General features: G+C 40.6%; 1 protein-coding gene across 1 annotated transcript in view; it reads right to left on the bottom strand.

Moving 5' to 3' along the window:
• Nucleotides 1-259: 259 nt before the first annotated feature.
• The window catches only part of WNT4 (Wnt family member 4), a 55,141-nt gene continuing 34,000 nt past the window's right edge, over nucleotides 260-21,400 (bottom strand). The window contains exons 3-5 of the mRNA XM_072156108.1: nucleotides 10,119-10,250; nucleotides 5,886-6,028; nucleotides 260-5,301 (exon numbers count right to left, since the gene is read on the bottom strand). Of these exons, the coding sequence (XP_072012209.1) occupies nucleotides 4,834-5,301; nucleotides 5,886-6,028; nucleotides 10,119-10,250 (743 nt within the window). The 3' untranslated portion in view covers nucleotides 260-4,833. The remainder of the gene's footprint in view (nucleotides 5,302-5,885; nucleotides 6,029-10,118; nucleotides 10,251-21,400) is intronic.

The raw sequence follows: 21,400 nt of genomic DNA, 5'->3' as shown, positions 1-21,400 counted from the left end.
GAACAGGGAAACAGGGCAGTGCATGCAACCATGAATATGCAGGACTAACTTACTGTGTATTGCATAAAAGTATATAAACAGTTTTTTTAACATTGCAGCCATGGAAGGAACCATTTAGGGATAAGGCAAATGCTTTTCAATTATAGTTTTTAATGAATATTTCCTTTAATTTCTAGATACCTCCATTAGTATGATGAATGTTTTTAACTCTTCAAGGGACAAAGATCTACTTTAGCGGACTCACATCTGGTACTAGAGAGATAGTTTTCTGCCTCCTTCTAAAAACAGACCTATTTAACATATTTTAGCCAGGAAGCATTGCCACAAACACTGGATCTCCACAAGTCCCAAAAATATTATTCACGACTAGATACATTTACTAACACAGCCCTAAGTTTTGAAATCATTCATCCTGACATCTAAAGCACCAAAATTGGCCTGTCTTTATTTTCAACCCACTCCCACCCCCATAAAACATATATATATTGAGTTATGCAGTGCATTGAGCCCAACCCTTGAATCACTTAGAGACTTACAATTTATGTGGTTGAACATTCAACAGAATTTTTTAATCTCTGTAGTCAAATAAACCTGCACTAAAATCCAAAATTACATAGTAAAAAAATAAACCATTTTCTGTTAATGAGCAAATGGGGCTTTTTTCTAATAAGACGACTGTATAAATGTTGTATGTTTTATGCAGAGAGAATAAAAACCAGAACAAACTGTGATGTATAAATCAAATGTAACCCAGTGATTCCTTAAACATGTCGGAGATACTAGTGTATCATGTTACTTGTACTCCAGAAGCAAAGCTTACTTAATCCTCATATTGGATAGTGGTGTATGTCATTAAATAGTCCAAAGTCCATCATTTCTGGCTGCCTGTTTCCGGATGTAAAAAATATCAGCAATCATAAGTATATACTTGTGGGGTTGTAAATTATTACAGTACTAGAGCTATCATAGTACAATAAAGCCCTGCCAACAAGATAAGTGGAAGAATTTCCGCCTGTGGAATAATGCCGCATTTACCTCCAACATCATATTTAAAAAACTGGCTGCAATATTTGGAACCAGTAATTCAATGTCTGTTGGTGCCCCCCATATTTTGAGTAACAATTGCCTAATCTGAGCCAATGCTGATGTTTGAAACAGGTCTCCAATATCCAGAATTAAAAACTATGAAAAATTCAGGTCATGTAAGAGGATTATACAAAGGACATGTGATAAGAATGGTAATTTTATCTCATAAATGTGCTAGGCCAAGAAAGAATTAGGGTCCCGTATCTACCAGTGGTGGGTGTGAAGACTGAAAACCATGAGACATGTACCCATTTATAGTCACTTTTACTAAAATTCCAGTTATCTCAGGCTAACCATGCAATTACGTGATTCATCTTCACATCAATTATAGATGTTTTCCATGGGTTATGTGACTTTAGTTTATAATCTAAACAGAAATTAGCTCCAAAATACAAAAGTCTAACATGACTTCTGCCATATTTACTAAAGGTTTAAGACGGTTTTGAGACTTCTGCGTCAAAAGTAGCCTGGCCTAAGTTGTGCTTCAAAATTGCAGCAAAATCTGTTCTATTTTTAAAGTATTCAATGAGCAAATACAGAGAAAATCCAGTTTAGTAGATGGTGGTGGTGGTGGTGGTGGGGGGGTTTACAGATATTGCAAAAGGGACCAAGCGCTTTTAGTCATGCATCTGGTAACCCCTGCGTATGGTCATGTGATGGACACCAGAGTTACTTACTTTCAAGTGTTCTACATCATAATCTATGTTTTATAGTGGGGAACACTAGTCTTTCAAATAATCACATTCACAAAAGACAATCACTTGTTAGTAATGTGAATGGTCAGTAACTGCACACGTCCAAATCAGCGGAGAGTGCCGTGAGCTGCAAGCCGGTTGGAGAAGGAGGGGGTGACCCATCCACTCTACAAAGGGAATTGATTTGCTGTAACCCGGGCAAGAATAGGAGCTGCCCTATCCATTGCTGCGCAGCTGCCTGGATCGGACACGGTGCGGGAAGACAATAGTGTGCTCACCACAACGTGCCTGCCTGCAATGCACGTCTATGGCAACTGTGAGATAGCTGCCGGCTCCCACCTTGCAGACTTGTGCATGAGGCCTTAGAATAAATATCTATCCCCTTAGACAACTTCTAACAAATTACTGATTTGCCAAAGTTCATCAGAGTCAGGGTACTCTCATCCTCTGCACAAAACTTTTGGCCCTATTTCTGGGTGGAACCAGTCAGAACAATACGTTCCACTCATTTCAACAGAGCTGTTATCACTTTTTTGCTAACACCCCTTTGTTTTAGCTATCGTTTGTGATCTGGGCACACAAATCCAATTAGTAAAATCATTATCTCATTAACCTCCTACATCCCAATGACTTGCGAGTAGGTATGATTGGCCCCTTTTGAAACTGGGTCTGGCTGAACTCATCTGAAGCTAAAAATCCTACTGGGACCCGAAGCTAAAACATTAACACCCACAATTGGTGCCGTCACAGAGCGAGGGTGTTATTAGCGGTGGTGTTGAACTGGACCCGGACAAGAACTGGCTGAATTTTTTGTCTGGGTTTGGGGCCTGAACTTGCAAAGTTTGGTACGGACCCAAACTTTGTGGTTTGGACACGCTCAACACTACTTGTGAGATGTTTAGAAGTATTCACACTCTTTAAAGATAATCTTCTCACTTCCGTCAACAACAATGATGTCAAGTGGATGGTCATATGGATGGTCTCAGGTTGTCTTCCTCAACCCAGTACCTTAAGTGTCTTTTGAATAGTAACTTTAATCGTGTAAAGTATGTGTATGGGGTATAACATAGTGTTCCCCAACCACTGGGGGGTCATTTAGTCACAGGAAAGGGATAAGGTAGGGCCTGGATCTCACTGAAGGTACATTGCTTCTTCTCAGCTAGTTACATACATCATAGTGCTTTTGATTTCTTTTAGTTTACTATCTAGATTGTATTATGACTACTGTATTATATCTTGTAACATACCATTACTACCCAACTGACATAGAATTATGTTACTATTTTGGATTACTTTGGACCTTAAGGGGTTAATTCTAGAGAATATAAAAAAAATTATAAAAAAAGAAGAGAACAAATTGATTTCTAAAACATTTTCTATTTTGTTCCAAAATTGTAAAGAGCAACTCCAGTCATAATTGATCTGAGTATAAATAGTGCAGTATATGCTACATTACATTATGAAGTCACTTAAAGAATAGTTTTTGCTAAGTACATTTCTGAAATTCTAAATGTCACTTCCATGATGCCTAAAAGTGAACTAAAGATCTCTACTATTCTCATTGGCACCCCCTACACTTGGTATCGGTTTTCAAAATGAGCGATGCAAGGCAAGTGGCAAAAAACTGCTCTAAATTTCTGGTTAAAAAAGTGGTTGTTACTTTTCAAGTCCATTCGAGTTGAATATCTATATCAGTACTAATTACTTAGAGTAATGCCCCCTATGGACAAGATGGGAACAGATAGGTCACTTATGACTCGGGTTGTTCTTTAAATAATTTCCAAGGCAGCATTTTGCCACCTTAAAGGGGTTGTCCACTTTTAGCAAATAATTGATATTGTTTGTTTAATGAAAAGTTATTACATTTCCCAATAAACTTTCTGTATCAATTCCTCCTGGTTTTCTAGGTCTCTGCTTGTTGTCATTCTATAGAAAGCTTCATAGTTTACTTCCTGGATAAAATCTGGTCCATGGTCATGTGATGTCACAGAGGACACTGCTTGTTATAACAATGGTCATGTGATGTCACACAGATGCACTGCTTGTTATAACCCTGGTCATGTGATGTCACACAGGTGCACTGTTTGTTATATCCCTGGTCATGTGATGTCACACAGCTGCATGGATCGTTACAACACACAGCTTTGATTACTTTCTGTGATCCTAACAAGCCATGAACCCTTGTGACATCACATGACCATGGACTAATTTTTATCCACAGGAAGTGAAACTGTTTAATGAAAGCAGAGATCTAGAAAACCGTGAGGAATTGGTACAGAAAATATATTACAAAATTGTATAACTTTCTTTTACGATTGCAATTGTTTGATGAAAGTGGACAACCCCTTTAATTCTTGCAGCACAATGTAACTCATTAGAATTCAGCAGGAAAATCTGAGAAAAGGGGAAATAAAATCTGTCCTCAAGGAATGAGAAAATATGTAAAAACCTGGGTAAGGACCTCATACTGGGCTTAATAATCTTTCTTTTACAGAAATATTTGTAATACAAAACATGAATATATATATTTATATACATTGATATAGATATAAAATACCTATGCTAACATTTTTTGTTTCCATTTCAAAAATATAATGAAAGTTTTTCATTTGTTATTTTGGTCATTTGGAGGAAGTTAGTTAAATGTCACTGGAATAACAAGGTGGATAGTGGTCATCCTATATAAGTTTCTCTCAATCTTGCAGTTTAAAATTCTTTTTTCGTTATATTTTGTTGGAGTCCAGTTCCTTCAGCAGATGATATCCCGGTCTCCATCCCTCTAGAAGCAGCAACACAAGTCATTTTCACCACATGGGAAGCACTGACTTAAAACCTCAATGTTTGTCGGCAATAAATAAGAACAAGGATACAAATATACATCAATGATATTTAGGGACGTTAAATATTCTTTTTAAAAAATCCATTGTCCCTCTGTATCATTTGTTTTGCAGTTTTTGGAGCTTCACCTGTCATGGTGGAAGGAATGACATTGGTGGTGTGTAGAGATTGATATTGTCCATTCTGGTAAAAGCAGCTATCGATTTCAGTCTGATCACCGACACGTGTGCATCTCTACCACTTTATGGCACTGTTTACATTTGACGAAGCAGCACCAGTGGAATTTACAACTGCATCTTTCCGTAATTTCAACTTCTTCTGTGTGAAACCCCCGACCACAGCACATAAGCTCACACCCATCTATAGCCTTGGAAGTCTTGTTACATTGCCGACCAGTAGTTCCTAAAACACCATTCTTTAAGTCGTGGTCACAGAAATCAGGGCTGGAATCTAAATATACCAGGTCTTCATCTGTGTGTGGTTTGAACTGAGAATTTTTGGGGACTAAAACTCTTGTTGTTCCAATTCTTTTCTGCTCAACTTCGGTAGCACCATCAAATTTCTCCTTTAGAACATTTCCAACTTTGCGAAATGGCGGCATGGCTTTCCAACAGGTCTTCACCTCACAAGATCCAGAGACACCATGACACTTGCATTCCACTCGCATGTTATTGAGGATGGCCTGCAAGTAGAATGAGAAAGTTTCAATTGGTCACCATCAACAGGTAAACAATATAGTACTTAGGGGGGGGGAGCAGTGATGGGGCATTGAGCGATAGGACATGTCCTATCTTTCCCCATGTTACTGCACCGCGCACCATGCATCGCAATGGAGAGTGGTCATCAGGGCCGGATTAAAGGAGGGGCTCCCAGGGCTCGAGCCCCGGGGCCCCCACCACTTTCACTTTTAAAGAGGCCCCCACCAGTTTCTGACTAAGGCTGGCAAGTTATATACTACAGGAGCTGAAAGGCTATATATAGAGGCTGGCAGGCTGTATACCACAGGGGCTGGCTAAATACTTCCTAAAACATTGTTGGAAGGGCCCCCACCAGTTTGTGCCCAGGGGCCCCCACCACCATTGATCCGGCCCTGGTGGTCATCACTCTCCATCGGGGCGAATGTATGCCCACCAGGGCATACGTTTGTGTGAATGTAGCACTATATAGATACTTTACATTACAAGGACCAATTACTAGGAAACAAACCAAAATATTCTGGTTAGACCAAAACCCTTCACCCAATCATTAAAATAAAGAACCACTTACCTTACGTCCTGCTTCATTATTGTGGAGATTCATCAACGCTCTACTGGATGACGCACCTTTACTTCTTTCTCTTACATCTACAAAGGACTGTGAAAAGACCACTCCATAAGCTATATTATCCGAACAGCCAGACCACTGGAACCCTGTATGTTGAAATGAAGAACATTTAAAAACTTAGAAATGTTGAAAGCATGGCCAACACATAATACACATGAATGGACTTATTAAAAATGCTACTAATTTCCCCCACCAAAAAGTTCTAAAGCACAGAGAGCAGATATTTACCATAATACACTACCATCCCAATCCATAATGATAAACCAGGGGCACTTACTCATTGACCAGGCACTGTGACTGTGGTAATCTTGGTTACCAATGGCCTCCTACCTTCAAAAATTAACTTTCATAATTGTCTTAATGACATGCAGAGGAAGGGGGAAAGTACTGAGGGATCAGTGAGACAGTGTAACAACCTGTGAATCTGTAGCACAGAGGAGCTCTGGGAACCTTCGCAGTAGCCTTTCAGGCTCATTAGCAAAATTATAAAGGTTGATTTTAGAAGGAAGGAGGCCAACAAATAGAACATTACCAGAGCCACAGTGCCTTAATCTACAAGTAAGTATTTTGATGGTAGATTTCCTTTACTATTCGTAGCATACTAAAATCAAACTGGTATAAAGCCTTGGTTTAACATTTTAGGTTGCTCTTACTCTTTTTCCCATGAGGACTTCTGCACACCACTCGAAATTTGAACCCCAAATTTCGGGCAAATAGCTTTGATAAAGTGTGTTATGTTTTATAAAATTGTAGCCAAAACATAGCCACCTATATTGACCCATTCTTAACACTGTAACCAGAAACAAAATATTAATTAGCTTAGCTACTAAATGTTGCTAAACTACTTTTAGCCAGATCCTGGAAAGCCCCTACTATACTATCACTAACGCAACTTATCACAGAAGTGAATTCAGTTTTTTCTTATGAAATAGCCCTATCTCACTTGTCTTCCCTTGTGGTCATCCAAATACACCATAAAACTAGTATGATTTTGCAGAGAGGAGTCCCCCATCTCCCCATACCCACATACGCTTTTAATATACCTTTTGGGACATTTTCAAACAGTTTTTTTCTAAACTCTCTCACTCTGGGGATTATCATTATTGTTACTTCTTACTTCTAAACAATTTATTGGGCCAACTTTGTGGTTGACTCTCTGGATTATATATCTACTATATAACCACTGATTTGGTCACAATGAAATGCCTTAATTACCTCTGCATGGGTGATAATCCTAAGTATCATTATCTGAAATCATTATACACTGGACAATACCTAATAAAACTATTATTAAAAAAAAATACTGTGTCCTCAGGTCCATGAGGAATACTACGGTAACCACGACGTCCCCTTTACAGTTATCAAACCATGCACCTTGGTTTTATATAACTTCTCCTCGCATGCACAATCATTGCTGAAGTTCTACAAATACCACATCTGTTAATATGATAATTATCTGGCTCATTTATTTTTCTAGAATTTATTAACTAAATTACCCCCAGGTCAGGAAACTGTATAATAACATTCACAGGAGCAGCTAGGTGTGAAATTAAAGAAACAGACACCCGTATCCGGAACAGGGAGTTCGACTGGTTAGTTGCTAATATTTTAAGGCAAATCAGGAAGTTTACAATTTTTGAGCATTCGAATTTATAATATTATATATAAAGAGAGTTATTGGGATGGAGATCAGGTGGGAGACCCATCAGTTACAGGTAAGAATGCTTAGTATAGATAGTACTGGATAAGCACATCGGGGGCATGCATCAAACTTGTGGTTTGCTTTTTTCTTTAATTTTTGAAACTTTTCATTTTGTTTGTGCTCATTTGTGAATTTATTTCCCCTAAAACAGTCTCCTTTCAAAGTTCACCATTGTCTAGTTTTCCCTGCATTATCACCTGAATCCAGATGTGAAACTTTTTTAAAAAGTTGCAAATTTTGGCGCAAATCTATGGCTGCCCCTGACCAGGTGTAGAAATTAGCTGGGGAACTAATTGCAACTTTTGGAGACTAGTTGCTACTTTTGTTTCAAAAAGTCGCAAATTCATTAAAGATTAGACACCACATGTATCCATAAGGAAAAACCACTAAGTTACATCTGAACAGCAGAAAAGTCCCCAAAAACAGATGAACAAAGCCAGACTTCATCTCACAACTGGATTTTCCAAGTCTACATTTACTTGAAAATCCAACCTGGAAGCACTGAAGATCTTAACGGGGTTTGCCACTTTACCTCAAATTTTTTGTAATGTGTGTGTAAGTGTGGGGGGTATATTAGGGAAGCTACCAATATACATCTATTAATAGTTCTGCTCCGCTTTCTTAAAATGTGAAGTGAAGCGTCCTGTCTTTTACCTCATCAGCCAGACATTCCTGTCCATAAAATGGCCACAGTTGGAGGGTCATGTGGTCTCTATCTGTTCATGAGCAATCACCCTGCCAGGAGTGTATGAATCAGAATTCTGTACAGATAGGAGAACTTGACCCTCCATCTGTACCCATTTTATGGTCAGGAATGTCTGGCTGATGAGGAGAGGTTTAAATTTAATCTATTTACATCAAGAAAGCCGTGCAAAACTTTTAATAGATGTATATTGGTAAAATAACCCCTTACCAACATGTGAAGTATTATTACCGCACACGGTGCCTGCCGCTGTATGGAGAGGGCTCACGGGCTGAACTCTCTCCACACAAGATGGGTGTTTGCTGCATATCGGAGCAAACACACACCAGTAACAACCACATGGGCGCCGCCATATTGGATCGTCACTTCCCATGACATCATGGCGGAGAAGCGATCTGTTACCATGCCTATCTCATTTCAACCCATTTCATTATTGTATTTGCACATTGTAATAAATGATGTGGAAAACCCATATGGCTGTACATGGTAGGATCAATCAGACAACCTAGGGTTAAAGTACCATAGGGGTTCTGAAAGATATAAAAAAAAAAATACTAAAATTTCAAATCACCCCCCACCCTTTCCCTAGAACTGATAATAATATAAGTAAACAGTTAAAATCATGTTAGGTATCTCAGTGACCCATAATCTCCGATGTATTACCCAGTAGTAGAAAATAGCGCCTAAAGTCGAAAAAGCCACTTTTTGCCATTTTGCAAAAATATAAAAAAGTTAATAAAAAGTGATCAATAGGCTTTACTGTCCCCAAAAAATGACAGCACCCACAGCTCCATACAATGAAGTATCAAAAAGTTATTAGTGGCAGAAGATGGCAAAATGAAGAATGTTTTCTTGATTTTGGTTTTAATTTTTGTACATGTATGAAAACATAAAACATATATATATATATATATATATATATATATATATATATATATATATATTTGTTATCCCTGTGATTTCACCGACCTAAAGAATAAAGTAGACATGTCATTTGGGGTGCACAGTGAAAGCTGTAAAATCCAAGCTCACAAGAATATGGCGCAAATGTATTTTTTGTACAAATTTCATTTGGAAATTTTTTCCCGCTTCTCAGTACACAACATGGAATATTAAATAATAAAAAAGTTATAGATTTTTGATGGTGGGAATAAAAAATGGAAACGCAAAAACTAAAAAGGGCCTGGTCGTTAAGATATTAACTAATATCCTGTCCCTGCCCTTACACACAAATTAAAAAAACATGATGTAAAGTGGCCAACGCTTTTAAGGTGTATTTAGGAATATTTATATTAGTACTTGATATAAATTTAGTGGCTTCCTGGTTCAGTCCAGTTTACACAAACAACACATGGGCGTAACTAGGAGAGGAAGAGCCCCACAGCAGACTTCTAAATGGGGCCCCTTCCCGCTTAAAAATTTACATATTACACTCATATATACGCTCCCATTTACATACCTATACATATACATAAACAGTAATTCACTCATACACACACATTTATACACTCACACACATAGAGCATATAGACATCACATATACACACAAACAGCATATAAACACAAATACATGTGTATTATATTGTATATACACCATATACCAAATATATACATCACCTTTATGTTATATACATATTATTCTGTACAATTGCAGCATAATATGTATATATTATATATTTCTTCAGTGTCAGGTCGGATGATGGGACGGCTGCTATGGCTTCTACCTCTGTAGTTACACCCATGTATACAAATACATAATGTATGTACTTACCTTGAGGGCTGACCCCATGAACAGTCCTATCACAGCCACATTTTTCTAGTTCTCCACTACTACATGCCCGGGTCACTGCAAAGGCGACTCCTGCTGAAGATATTGCATAGACAAAAGCTGCTTCTCTGGTGCCTGCAAGACAAAAGGACAGTAATAATAATTATAAGCTCTAATCTTCACTTATTTAGCAGCACTTTACATTTCATAGGGAACATGTACAAATAAATGTAATAACTGGAAATGAATAAATAAATGAATAAAATGAATAAATAATTGGCGTAACAGGAATAAGTCTCCTGTCCACAAGAGCTTACAGTCTATCAAAAGGATTGCGGAACTAATGCTTTTTACACAACAGGCAGTCCCTGGGTTACATACAAGATAGGGTCCATAGGTTTGTTCTTAAGTTGAATTTGTATGTAAGTCGAAACTGTATATTTTATAATTGTAGTTCCAGACAAAAATTTTTTTTTCCCAGTGACAATTGTAGTTTCAAAATTTTTTTGCTGTAATTGGACCAAGGATTATCAATAAAGCTTCATTACAGAGACCTTACAGCTGATCATTGCAGTCTGGGGCTATAGTAAAGCATCCAGAAAGCTTCACCAGAGGTCACAGTGGCCAGAGGGGTCCATCTGTAACTAGGGGCCATATGTAAGTTGGGTGTCCCTAAGTAGGGGACCGCCTGTACCAGAGTGGCAGAGAAGCCTTCTAGGATCCAAAACCCATGGGTACCTCTGAACTGCCTTCATCTATATCCTGGCCTGTCTGTATAGAGGCAATATTCATCTTGTAAGTAAGTTTTGCAATGCTCTGTAATGGAAAATAGTGCCCAAATAAACAGCACTTTTTGCCATTGTGCAACTTATAAAAATTTAAATAAAAAAGTGGTCAAAAGTTTGTACACTCTGAAAAAGGTTAGAAATGAAAAAACAACATATAGTTACATTACACTACATATAGGTCCACGCATCAAATTACATTTTTTTTATGATGTCTTAACGCTGCCGGCACTGAGACTTACTTTCCGTCCTCTGCGCTACTGCAGCAAATGGTATGACAGAGCAGAAAGTGACTGTGTGCCTCACTTCCTACTCTGTCTCGTCTTTCAACTATTGGGGGGCAGCTCCAATACAGCTGGAGCAACAGGGAACAGCCATGGGCAGGGGCAGACTGGGAATTAACATTGGCCCTGAAACAAAGTGGCCCCATTAGTAGGTGGGGTCAACACCGTTAAGCGTGGTCCAAGAATATAACTACTAAATTAATATTAGGAACAGCTCTGCCCAATTATTAGAGACAATGTTCAGCTATCAATATAGAGATAGTGCCCCACAGATTCAAAATCAAAGACAATTACCCCAATTTGAGACATTAATAATTAATATTATCAGAGCTATTAGTAACCCCCAAAAATATTATAAATAGTGCCCCCCTTCTCCTAAATTAATTTCTCATATGCTTACATGTTACATATTGCCCCAGCAATAAGTGGCTTGTAATAAAAAAAAAAATTAATTTACTTACCCGGCACTGGCGTTCCCGCGGCCTCGTCCGTCCTTCCTTCAGTAGCGGTTTGGTTGTTTGGCAGTGCCACAAAGCACAGGTACTGACGCGTCATTGTGCAGACTCTGCCCTTCATATAGCACAGGCAGCGCGTGGCATGTGTTGTGATGACACGCACAGAGACAGTCTCTCTCATAAGCAATTGTACAAATGCTTAGTCTAAGTCCAGCCAGGTGACCGAGCTGAGAGCCATCGACCCTTGCATCGTACGGCGACAGCATATTGGTGACAGGGGAGCCCGGGAGGTGGCTGTCAGTGCCCAGGCCTATCCCTGCCAACAGGCCTGGTCGCACCCCCTGTGACCGCAATCATAACCCCTCTACTCCTGTCTTTTACCTCATAAACCAGACATTCCTGACCATAAAATGGCCACAGATAGAAGGTCATGTGATCTCTATCGGTCCATGAGCAATTGCCCTGCCAGGACCTTATGATAGTATTTAGAATATAAGATAGAGGTCCTTGCATTGTTTATAGACAGAAAAAGATCACATGAGCCACCATGGGCGTCCATTTTTATAATCAGGAACGTCTGGCTGACAAGATAAAAGACAGAAAGCTTCAATTTATATATCAATAAAGTGGAGCAGGAGTTTTATTGTTTAATTCTCTAATATCCTGCCCCCACACATTACAAAAAACATGTGGTAAAGTGGCCAAACCCTTTAAGATATTCAGAGATTCTAGGCTATACCCTTGTCTATAAGTGTAGAGGTTTACTTGCCTCAACCCTGAGCTTCTTCAGTATATACCCAAGAACCTAACCAGTAATTCCAACCATAATCACAATTTTTACTGCACTTTCCGAGCCATGAGTTCCCAACCACATATCTGTGGTAGTCATTTCCTTTACCGTTCAGAGCAGTGATGAAAAACACAGATTTCCTACCACAAAACATTACTGAATGGGACACAAACTGGTCAGTTCATTCACAGGCGGTGCCAAGGGATAAATATGTAAAAAAAGGATAATTAATAAGGATCTCTACATCTGATTCCTTTCCGCTACCGTTATGGTGAATCCTGAGTTCTTTTTTAAAACTCTTAGACCCAAAAGGTGAAATCTGTATCAAGAGCCCCCTACCATACGCCATTTATAATACCAGTGTAATAATAATTGCCAATGGAGTTTGCCCCTACCCTCCAAGTACAACTTTTGTAGTCCCTATAGGTACATTCCTATATGAACGTACCGAACATAGGACAAAGCTTTTTAGTAAAAGGAAGAGACAAATTTGAATTGGTCACCAGTTGCTTTCGTTGACTTAGTTGACTATATATCTTTTTTTTTTACGCTTTACTTTGCTCCACATGAAAATATATGTTGGGTGACAACCACTATAAAGCTTTAATGGCAGCCATATTGCCTGTCATATAAACCGGGATTATGACATTCACGACCTTTGATTAGAATAAGGGGTCAGGCACACGCTCCCAGAAACTCCACTAATCAACTAATCAACTCCACTAAAAGTGGCATGCCTTTGAGCTTTTGACGGGTGTCACTGAAATAAATTGAGCTGATCTGCAATACCGGGTACATCCATTAGACATTATATGGCGCTCTGGTTGATAGTAGCTCAGCGTGGGAGTACCAGGGTTGTCAGTTGCCAGACTCCCCCCAATCCGGTATGGAGGAACTTGGTCATCAACATCTATGTCCTGGAAAACCCCTTTAAATAAGGCCTCAGTCAGCAGGTGTCACTAAGACTCCACAGAAAAAGTGGAAACTGCCTGAATTACTAGGCCAAAGCTTGAAGGAAGAAGGATCTTAAGTTTCTTGGTTAATATTTTTTAGATTTTTTTATTGACGTTTCTTCGTATTTGTGGTTTGGGTGAGGATCTGGGAGACACACAGTCTTCTTGTTTGGTTTCAGAATTAACTTTTTTGTTATGACATTTTTAAAAAGTTAAATCCCACCAAAAGTTGTCATTAATCGGAGCATTCAGCGATGAGACACGAAATAGTCAAAGCATTGCTTCCCTCTCCGCAAAACATTGCAGCAGCTGTCCAAGTTTACGCTTGCAGTAACCTTTTCCAAATATTTATTATGTCTAGCTCATCGTAAGGTTTTCACTGTAAATTTGGATGTTTGCTGTTTCATTTATCATTGTGTCCTCCCGATAGCAACTAAGCCTCCCAGGCTCCTCTACTGCAGATTTACAGTCTATTTCAAGAATGTGTGGAGACTACCTGTGTTATATACAGGAAGCTGTTACTTATTTACAAGTGGGAACTAAAGGTGTGGTTTGAAACCGTTGGTCCCCAATACAAAATCTGCATCGGACCCCCTAACTATACTGTATGGTCTCTTCATAGGGGGAATAGACACAATTATGGGTCGCCTAAAGCTTTTTGGTCTATTTTTTGGACTGTAGGCACTGCACCCCTCAAGTTCCATCCCTGCTGGGAATATGATACAAAGTAAAGAGTTTACAGTCAGATTGCTGGTCCCTTTTATAGGATGTCAAACACATGGATTTACTGGATCTACCTCAAGCATATTTACGCACTGGCAAGGGCCCCCTGAAGCGGGATCTGTTTTTGATTTAGCTGTTAATGGGTTATTTATTGTCTAAAAGGACTTAAAAATACTTAAGGACTTAAAAATATGAAAATGAGCCTCAGTGTCTCCTGTGTATGCCATAAAAGACCCTGCTGGATCCGTCAACTGCTAATTATTCATGCCTTCCTTCAGAGCTTATGCTTGCCTCCTCCCCTGCCAAAAAGTCTGTGACAGCTGACGGAGCCAGAAGGGGCTTCTGTGCTGTATGCAGGAGCCTCTGAGGCTCATTTACAATAATAAAGTTTTATTTCTATAGCACCATCATGTTCCACAGCGTTGTACAGATCATGGAGTACGTAAATAAAATAAAACATTACAGAGTAACAACATGTTCAGATGAAACAATAGGAATGAGGGCCCTGCTTGCAAGAGCTTACAAAAGGTAAGCTCAGAAGGTTTTCTCCACAGAAAGTATACCTGGAGCACAGCCAAAGGAAATGGGTTTGGTCCGTGTGCCAAGGTTGCCTACATCTATGCTGAAAATTTTAGATAGAGTGGTGCCATCCAGGGTACATTTGACAATATAGTTATAAAGGTGGACCTATTGAGAGAGGTGGAGGAGGTGATAGGGGACAGTGAAGACTGCAAGGTTGCTGTGAGTTGGGGAGTATCAATGGCATGTGGGTGGCAGTATATAACATGGGTTGATGAATTCTGAGAAGGTGAAGAATTATTGACAGTAAAAGAAAGATGGTTATGATCTGAAAGTGGAAAGAATAAGTAAAATTAGATATTGATGAAAGTCACAGAGTTGTGAAAGATATAGTGAGGTAGTGATAAGAGCTGAGAGGCAGAAGGTTAGAGGAGGGTGTTAATCCATGATGATGGTTGGAATCTGGCAGGAAAGAAAGTGATGGAGCCAAGGGGTAAAGTGGTCAAGGAAATGATATGGTGACCCAGGAGGGCAATATACTACAGCCACACGAAGGAAGAATGTGGACCTCAAAAGATGGGAAGGTGAGAGAGGGGACAGGAGGAATGACTTGGAAGGTGCAACATGGAGAGTATACCTACCACTCCTCCCTGCCTGTTCTCAGGTCTGGAGCAGTAAGAAAAGTGTAAGCCGCCATAAGACAAAGCCGTCGGAGGCCGTGTCATCCTTATGGATCTATATTTCCAGGTCATGAACAGATTCTAGTTTATTGCACACAGACCAAGTATTCCAGAGGACACATTTAAAAGGGGTTGTGGGGAGAGAAGAAGGAGAGGTTTTTTTTAAAGTGCAAATAAATCTTTTACATATTTTTTTTCCCCCACTGTTTAATATTCGATAGGGGTAGTGAACATGTGTGAGGTTTGCTCTTAATACAATATATTCACTCATATTCAGGGGGAAACAGGGCCCGTGTATTAAATAACCACCTTAGCAAATATTATCCGTTTTAGTTTGCTTGGGAAGATGGAATGTTTTATCAACTTTCTGGTTAGTCTGAATTTAGACCTGTCTCTCACCTCTGTGTCTCTCCTGTGGATACCTCCTGTCAACATAAGTGGGACTACTTTGGTGGTCGTAGCTAACTGGTAGCTGGTCCACACTGCACATAATCTGGCATAGTAGAAAGAGCCTGCCAAAAACAAGCCCCAGACGGAGCTATTGTGGGGACTGACTCTCTTCCAAGTCAGCTGAGGTTAACAGCAGGCTCGTGTGGGTCGTTCTGCACTGTGGTTGCCTAAGAAGAGAAGACTTATATTCCAGTATCGCTGGCATTTCTAGTCTGGAATCTTGCACACCACAAGTCTTTCCCCCTTTTTTTCATACAACCCCAAAAAAACAACCAGTGTCAAACAATGAGGCAAAGACTGGAGTTTAACATCTGACCGGTGTTCCTCACCACAAATTGGCTTTTGCCTGATGCCAGCTTAGAGGCAAAGCTAGGCTAGACTGGACCAACAATGACGGACACTGTTCAGAGGAGCTATTTATACTAACACATCTGCTGTAACTATGGGAAGGATCTGTGGTCCTATCTGCATCAGCATCATGAAATTCAGAGATTACATGGAAACTCATTGGGATTCACCCGATAGGTGAGCCAAATATCACAAGGGGGTATCATAGAGGCAATCTTGGAGAAGTCCCTAAAATTGTAGAAACCCATGCAGGACTTTTCTTTCTCCTGAAATTAATTAGGATGGTAGAAAAGTAGTGAGCCCATGTGAAAGTAGGACATGGAGGGGTAAACGTAAACCAAGGCCACCGTGTCAAAAACCATTATGGGTAGTGGGGGATACTATACAGGGGGATAAGCAAAGCTTTATAGCATCTCCTCAGACTTTTTATATGTGATGTACATTCTGGGTATTTATTCATTAATATTAATGTCATGAATATATGAAAGATGTGGATCCCACCTCTAGAACCTACACCTTTGGCTTTGCTGAAAGGAAAGATTGCCAGGCATGCGCAGCCACTCTCCACATGTGCAGGAAACCCTCTATTTAGTCCGGCTGCAGGAAGTGGGTCAACTGACCCCTATTTTCAAGACAGGGTTCTGTCACAAAGGTAAAATAGTTGTATATAATGTTTGGTTTACGTTTTGTGTTATTGTTATGTTTTATATTATATATTTTAATAAAAGATCTACAGAATAAATCTCAGGATAACATGATAAATAATGTTTTGCTTTTTCTATATTATTTCAACCTTTCTTTAGGTTGTATACAGAAAATATTAACTTGACATTTGAAGTGCCAGTTCTTTGCCATATCAATGTTTGCCTTATCTGTATATGAGTGGCAAAACACCTTTCCAGGCTGAACATATACTTCATCTCCAGTCCCATATTCTTAGGTAAAATAACAAAACTGTGGCCGCTGTGGGGATACTAGTGAGGCTGATACATTACCGCTAGGGTTAATGTTTGGCAGTCACATGTGGAGATGTTGAGAGAGCTGAAACCCAATAGTGACTGTTGGCGAATAACAGAGGACTTACTGTTATTATTGGTTCTGGTTCCTTGTTATATTGGCTATGTTATATTACTAATGTGTGTAAAATTATGGAACTGTTATGCAAACAACTGTAATTGATATTATGCCTGAAATTGTGCCTAATGTGTTTGTAAAATGTTCAGTAAGCACAGTAGTAATAGATGTCATTTTGCTAGTAGCTGGTGGTGTTATATTAAAGGTTATAACCTTTGTGTAATGTTAAAAAAACATGATATACTGTAAAATATTTACTTTACCTTTAAGGGGATAAGCAGAAGAGCTGGGCTGACTTGGTCAAATGGTAAGTACAATATTGTGCTCCTTTAATACCCCTTGATTGAATTCCCGGGTGAAGATTCTTATCATCTATCTCCTGTGTAAATATCTATCATCTATCTGTCTAGTTATCTGCAACATCCCACACCGGGGCCTGGAGTCAGCCGGGGCCCACAGTACCTGAGTGGCTGGCGGTTGCGGCCTAGGCACGCTAGTGTCACGGTGCTTGGTATGGGGAACCGGAGGGCTGTCCTACAGCCTGGCAGGTCTCCAGCAGGGTGGTGTTGGCAAGTAATGATGAGGGAGAGGCTGCTATAGCGGTTCTCCCTGGTGCAACCCTTTGGTGTCTAGAGTATGAGTCTCTGTGTAGTGGACAGGGTGCCTGTGATGATGGCAGCCGTAGTAGCAGGGACCAGACGGAGGCAGAGGTTGAACAAAAACAACTTACAGTTCTTTATTCGAACCGACAGGAACTGCAGCAACGTGCCTTTAACAGAGTAGTGGAGTGCTGAGATGCAGTTGGAGGGAGCCACAGGATGTAGAGCACCAGCCTGGATGCAGAGGGCAGGCTGGGAGGTAGCTGTGTCCTAAAAGGATGCTTCAGCTTGTCCTGGGTTGCTTCAGGTATCACCCTTGAAGGTAGGATGATACCCCTTTCCTCACTAAACTAGATATAAATTCCACTCTTCAGGCACCTGTGATTGGCTGACACATATGACATCACATAAAACAGTTAACTCCTGCCTTGCCAGGCAGGTTCTACCACTGCAGAGTTCATCTGTGTCATCTATTGTTATGTAGTGACATGCTGTGAGGCTAATCAGACCCTACATAGGCTGCAAGCTACATGGTGGGACGTATTCGCAACCACTCCCCTGCCTTGCATCGGCGAGGGTGTTGCATATCTATCTCCTATAATTTATCAATTTCCTATCTATATATCTATCTAATCATTTATCTGTCTAGCTTTTTGTCTACATATCCAGGGTCAACTCCAGGTTTCAGTAGGCCCCTGGGCGACAGAGCCTCGGTGGGCCCATTTACACTGAACTCACAAGGCGGCATTAAAAAATCAGAAACTAAAACAGTCTCCTGTTCCCTAATATATTCCCAAACAGCCCCCTCATGGTTATTCTATACACAGCCCCCTCTTTGTTATGTTATATGCAGCTCTCTTATGGTTATTTTATATGCATCCCCCCTCACCCCCTATGGCAGTGATGGCAAACCTATTGGAGACAGAGTGCTCAAGCTACAACCAAAATCCACTTGTATGTCGCAAAGTGCCAACATGGCAATTTAAGCAGTAACTTATTGATCCCTGCTGTATCACATGTTGTAATCGTATTGGTGTCCTGAGTTCACCAAAACAATAGAAAGATGGAGAAATTTGGATTGTAGCTTCCCTCTAGGATCCCCTGAAGAGGAAGAACCAGAGGACCCAGAGCAGGAGCTCCAATGACAATCCATCTCTATCCAGCCCTTCCCGCTCCTCCTGTAGTCCTGGCAGTGAAGGATGTCACTTTAAAATTGCGCTGAGCATGCCGTGTCCTGGGCTGTATTGGACCACAAGAGAAAGCCTTAAGTCGTATCTGGCAAACACTGTGTTGGGGTGAACACACTGTCTTTCTCCGATAAAATTTTCCTACAGCGCCATATTACAGATACTTCCCTACTACTGTGTATAACTACAAAGTGTTATTATTGTGCAGGGCTAAAGGAACCTCTTACTGACTGTGACTGTTCATAAAATAGTTTTATTTTGGGGCTCTACTTTTAGTTTTTACCAGGGCCCCACTTTGTCTAAAACGGGCCCTGTCCTTGTGTTAGTCTTTGTATTCACTCATTATAGTAAAAACAAACATTGGGAATCTGGGTTTGCAGGAGCTGCTGGGCTTCAGAAATGGAGAATTCCACATTTCCTTTCTTTAAAAAAGCAATTGAAAAAAAATGGTTTTGTGTCCGTAAATAATTTTTTGTAAATTTCATCTTAATAATTTTTCCAACCAGGTGTAGTAATAAATGAGGAATTTCAGTATTTATGCCAAGCTAATTAAATTCACGTACATCCCGCATTAAACAGGCCGTGTTCGGAAAAGGAAGTCAGTGACTGCATTCAATGTTAGCACAACACAAATGCGGGTTAATCCTTCCAGAGACCTTGATGATTTTTTAATTTTATGGATTGCCCTCTGCAGTGTGTCAAACAATGACGTACAGTGCTGAGACCAAGAGGAAATAGCCATTTCACCATAAATTGCTTCTTTATCCCACTGGTAGTTCACACAACCACTGAAAAAACAGTCAACAGTGGAGTACGGTGAGTCAGCAAAACCAGACGGAAACACAGCGCAGGACACTTTTACCAGAGGATATTTAATGTCCTACAAGTATGCTGGCCTGAGGTTTCAAGTCTCATCTACAAAATAGCTGCGTTAAAGTGGTACATCTGTTGTGGGGCTGCTATGCTGGCACTGAGTGCACGCTCTACGGCCCATGGTCTAAATGTAGCTCTTCATACAGCAAACAGGTCGAGATTTTATACTTTACATGACAGCAGTCAATTAATTGTGCAAATGGAACAAACTTTAACGTCTTCCAGCCTTCCCATCCAGCATTTTCTCATATAATAGAATGAAATACAAATGTCAAAAAGACAACCACAGGACAATGCACTTTGGGGGCCGCAAGCAGGGGAATGTGATCCCCTGTTTGCAGCTCGTATGACTTTGGTCGGGGAGCACTGCTCACAACACCAATGTCAATAGAAAATGTCCGCCTGGGCCGTAAAGGAAAGCAGGAATAGAACCTGCTCTATAATTTACGATACGGGTAGTCACCTTGATCATGACATGCCCTGACCAAGCCCAATAGAGCCCTGTGACTAGCTTACAGCTAAAATAAAAGTTTGGGGTATGGGGCCTAAATATGCACAACAGCAATGATGCCAGCCATGGCCGGCGCCAGCACCCGGCTTACCCGGGCAAGTGTCGGGGCCCCAGAGGTCCCAGAGGGGCCCACGGCACAAACTGATGTCATTGAGAGAAGCGCCGTACTCACAGTGCCGACGCGGCTGACGGGGCGGCACCACGAGTGGACCCTCACACAATATAAGTGCATCTGTTTGTATGTCTGCTGCGGAGCGTCTAATACTGTGCAGGACGCTGCCAACGTGATGACGTGATGACGCCGCCAGCGTCCCTGCTGCTGCACGGTAGACACTGCTGTCACTTGGAAGATGTTGAAGATGTGTGCAAAGCTTCAGGTAAGTTAGCGTTTATTATTTTTATCTGGTCACGAATAATGTGTTTTTTTTATAAATTCATGGAGCCTGTCTGGGGAGTATATTAATTAATAGAGGGTGGTGTGTGTTGAGGGGGTGTATATTCATTAATGGAGCCTGGGGTGGGGGGTGTGTATATAAATGAATGGAGCCTGGGGTGGGGGGTGTGTATATAAATGAATGGAGCCTGGGGTGTCGGGGTGTGTATATAAATGAATGGAGCCTGGGGTGTCGGGGTGTGTATATAAATGAATGGAGCCTGGGGTGGGGGTGTGTGTATATAAATGAATGGAGCCTGGGGTGGGGGGGGGGTGTATATAAATGAATGGAGCCTGGGGTGTCGGGGTGTGTATATAAATGAATGGAGCCTGGGGTGGGGGTGTGTGTATATAAATGAATGGAGCCTGTCTGGGGGGTATATTAATTAATGGAGGGTGGTGTGTGTTGAGGGGGTGTATATTAATTAATGAAGCCTGGGGTGGGGGGTGTGTATATAAATGAATGGAGCCTGGGGTGGGGGGTGGGGGTGTATATAAATGAATGGAGCCTGGGGTGGGGGTGTGTGTATATAAATGAATGGAGCCTGGGGTGTCGGGGTGTGTATATAAATGAATGGAGCCTGGGGTGGGGGGGTGTATATAAATAAATGGAGCCTGGGG

The sequence above is a fragment of the Engystomops pustulosus genome, chromosome 6 (assembly GCF_040894005.1).
Source record: "Engystomops pustulosus chromosome 6, aEngPut4.maternal, whole genome shotgun sequence".
Lineage (NCBI taxonomy): Eukaryota > Metazoa > Chordata > Amphibia > Anura > Leptodactylidae > Engystomops > Engystomops pustulosus.
Note: the sequence above shows the minus strand (reverse complement) of the source record. Positions and strands in the feature narration are given on the sequence as shown.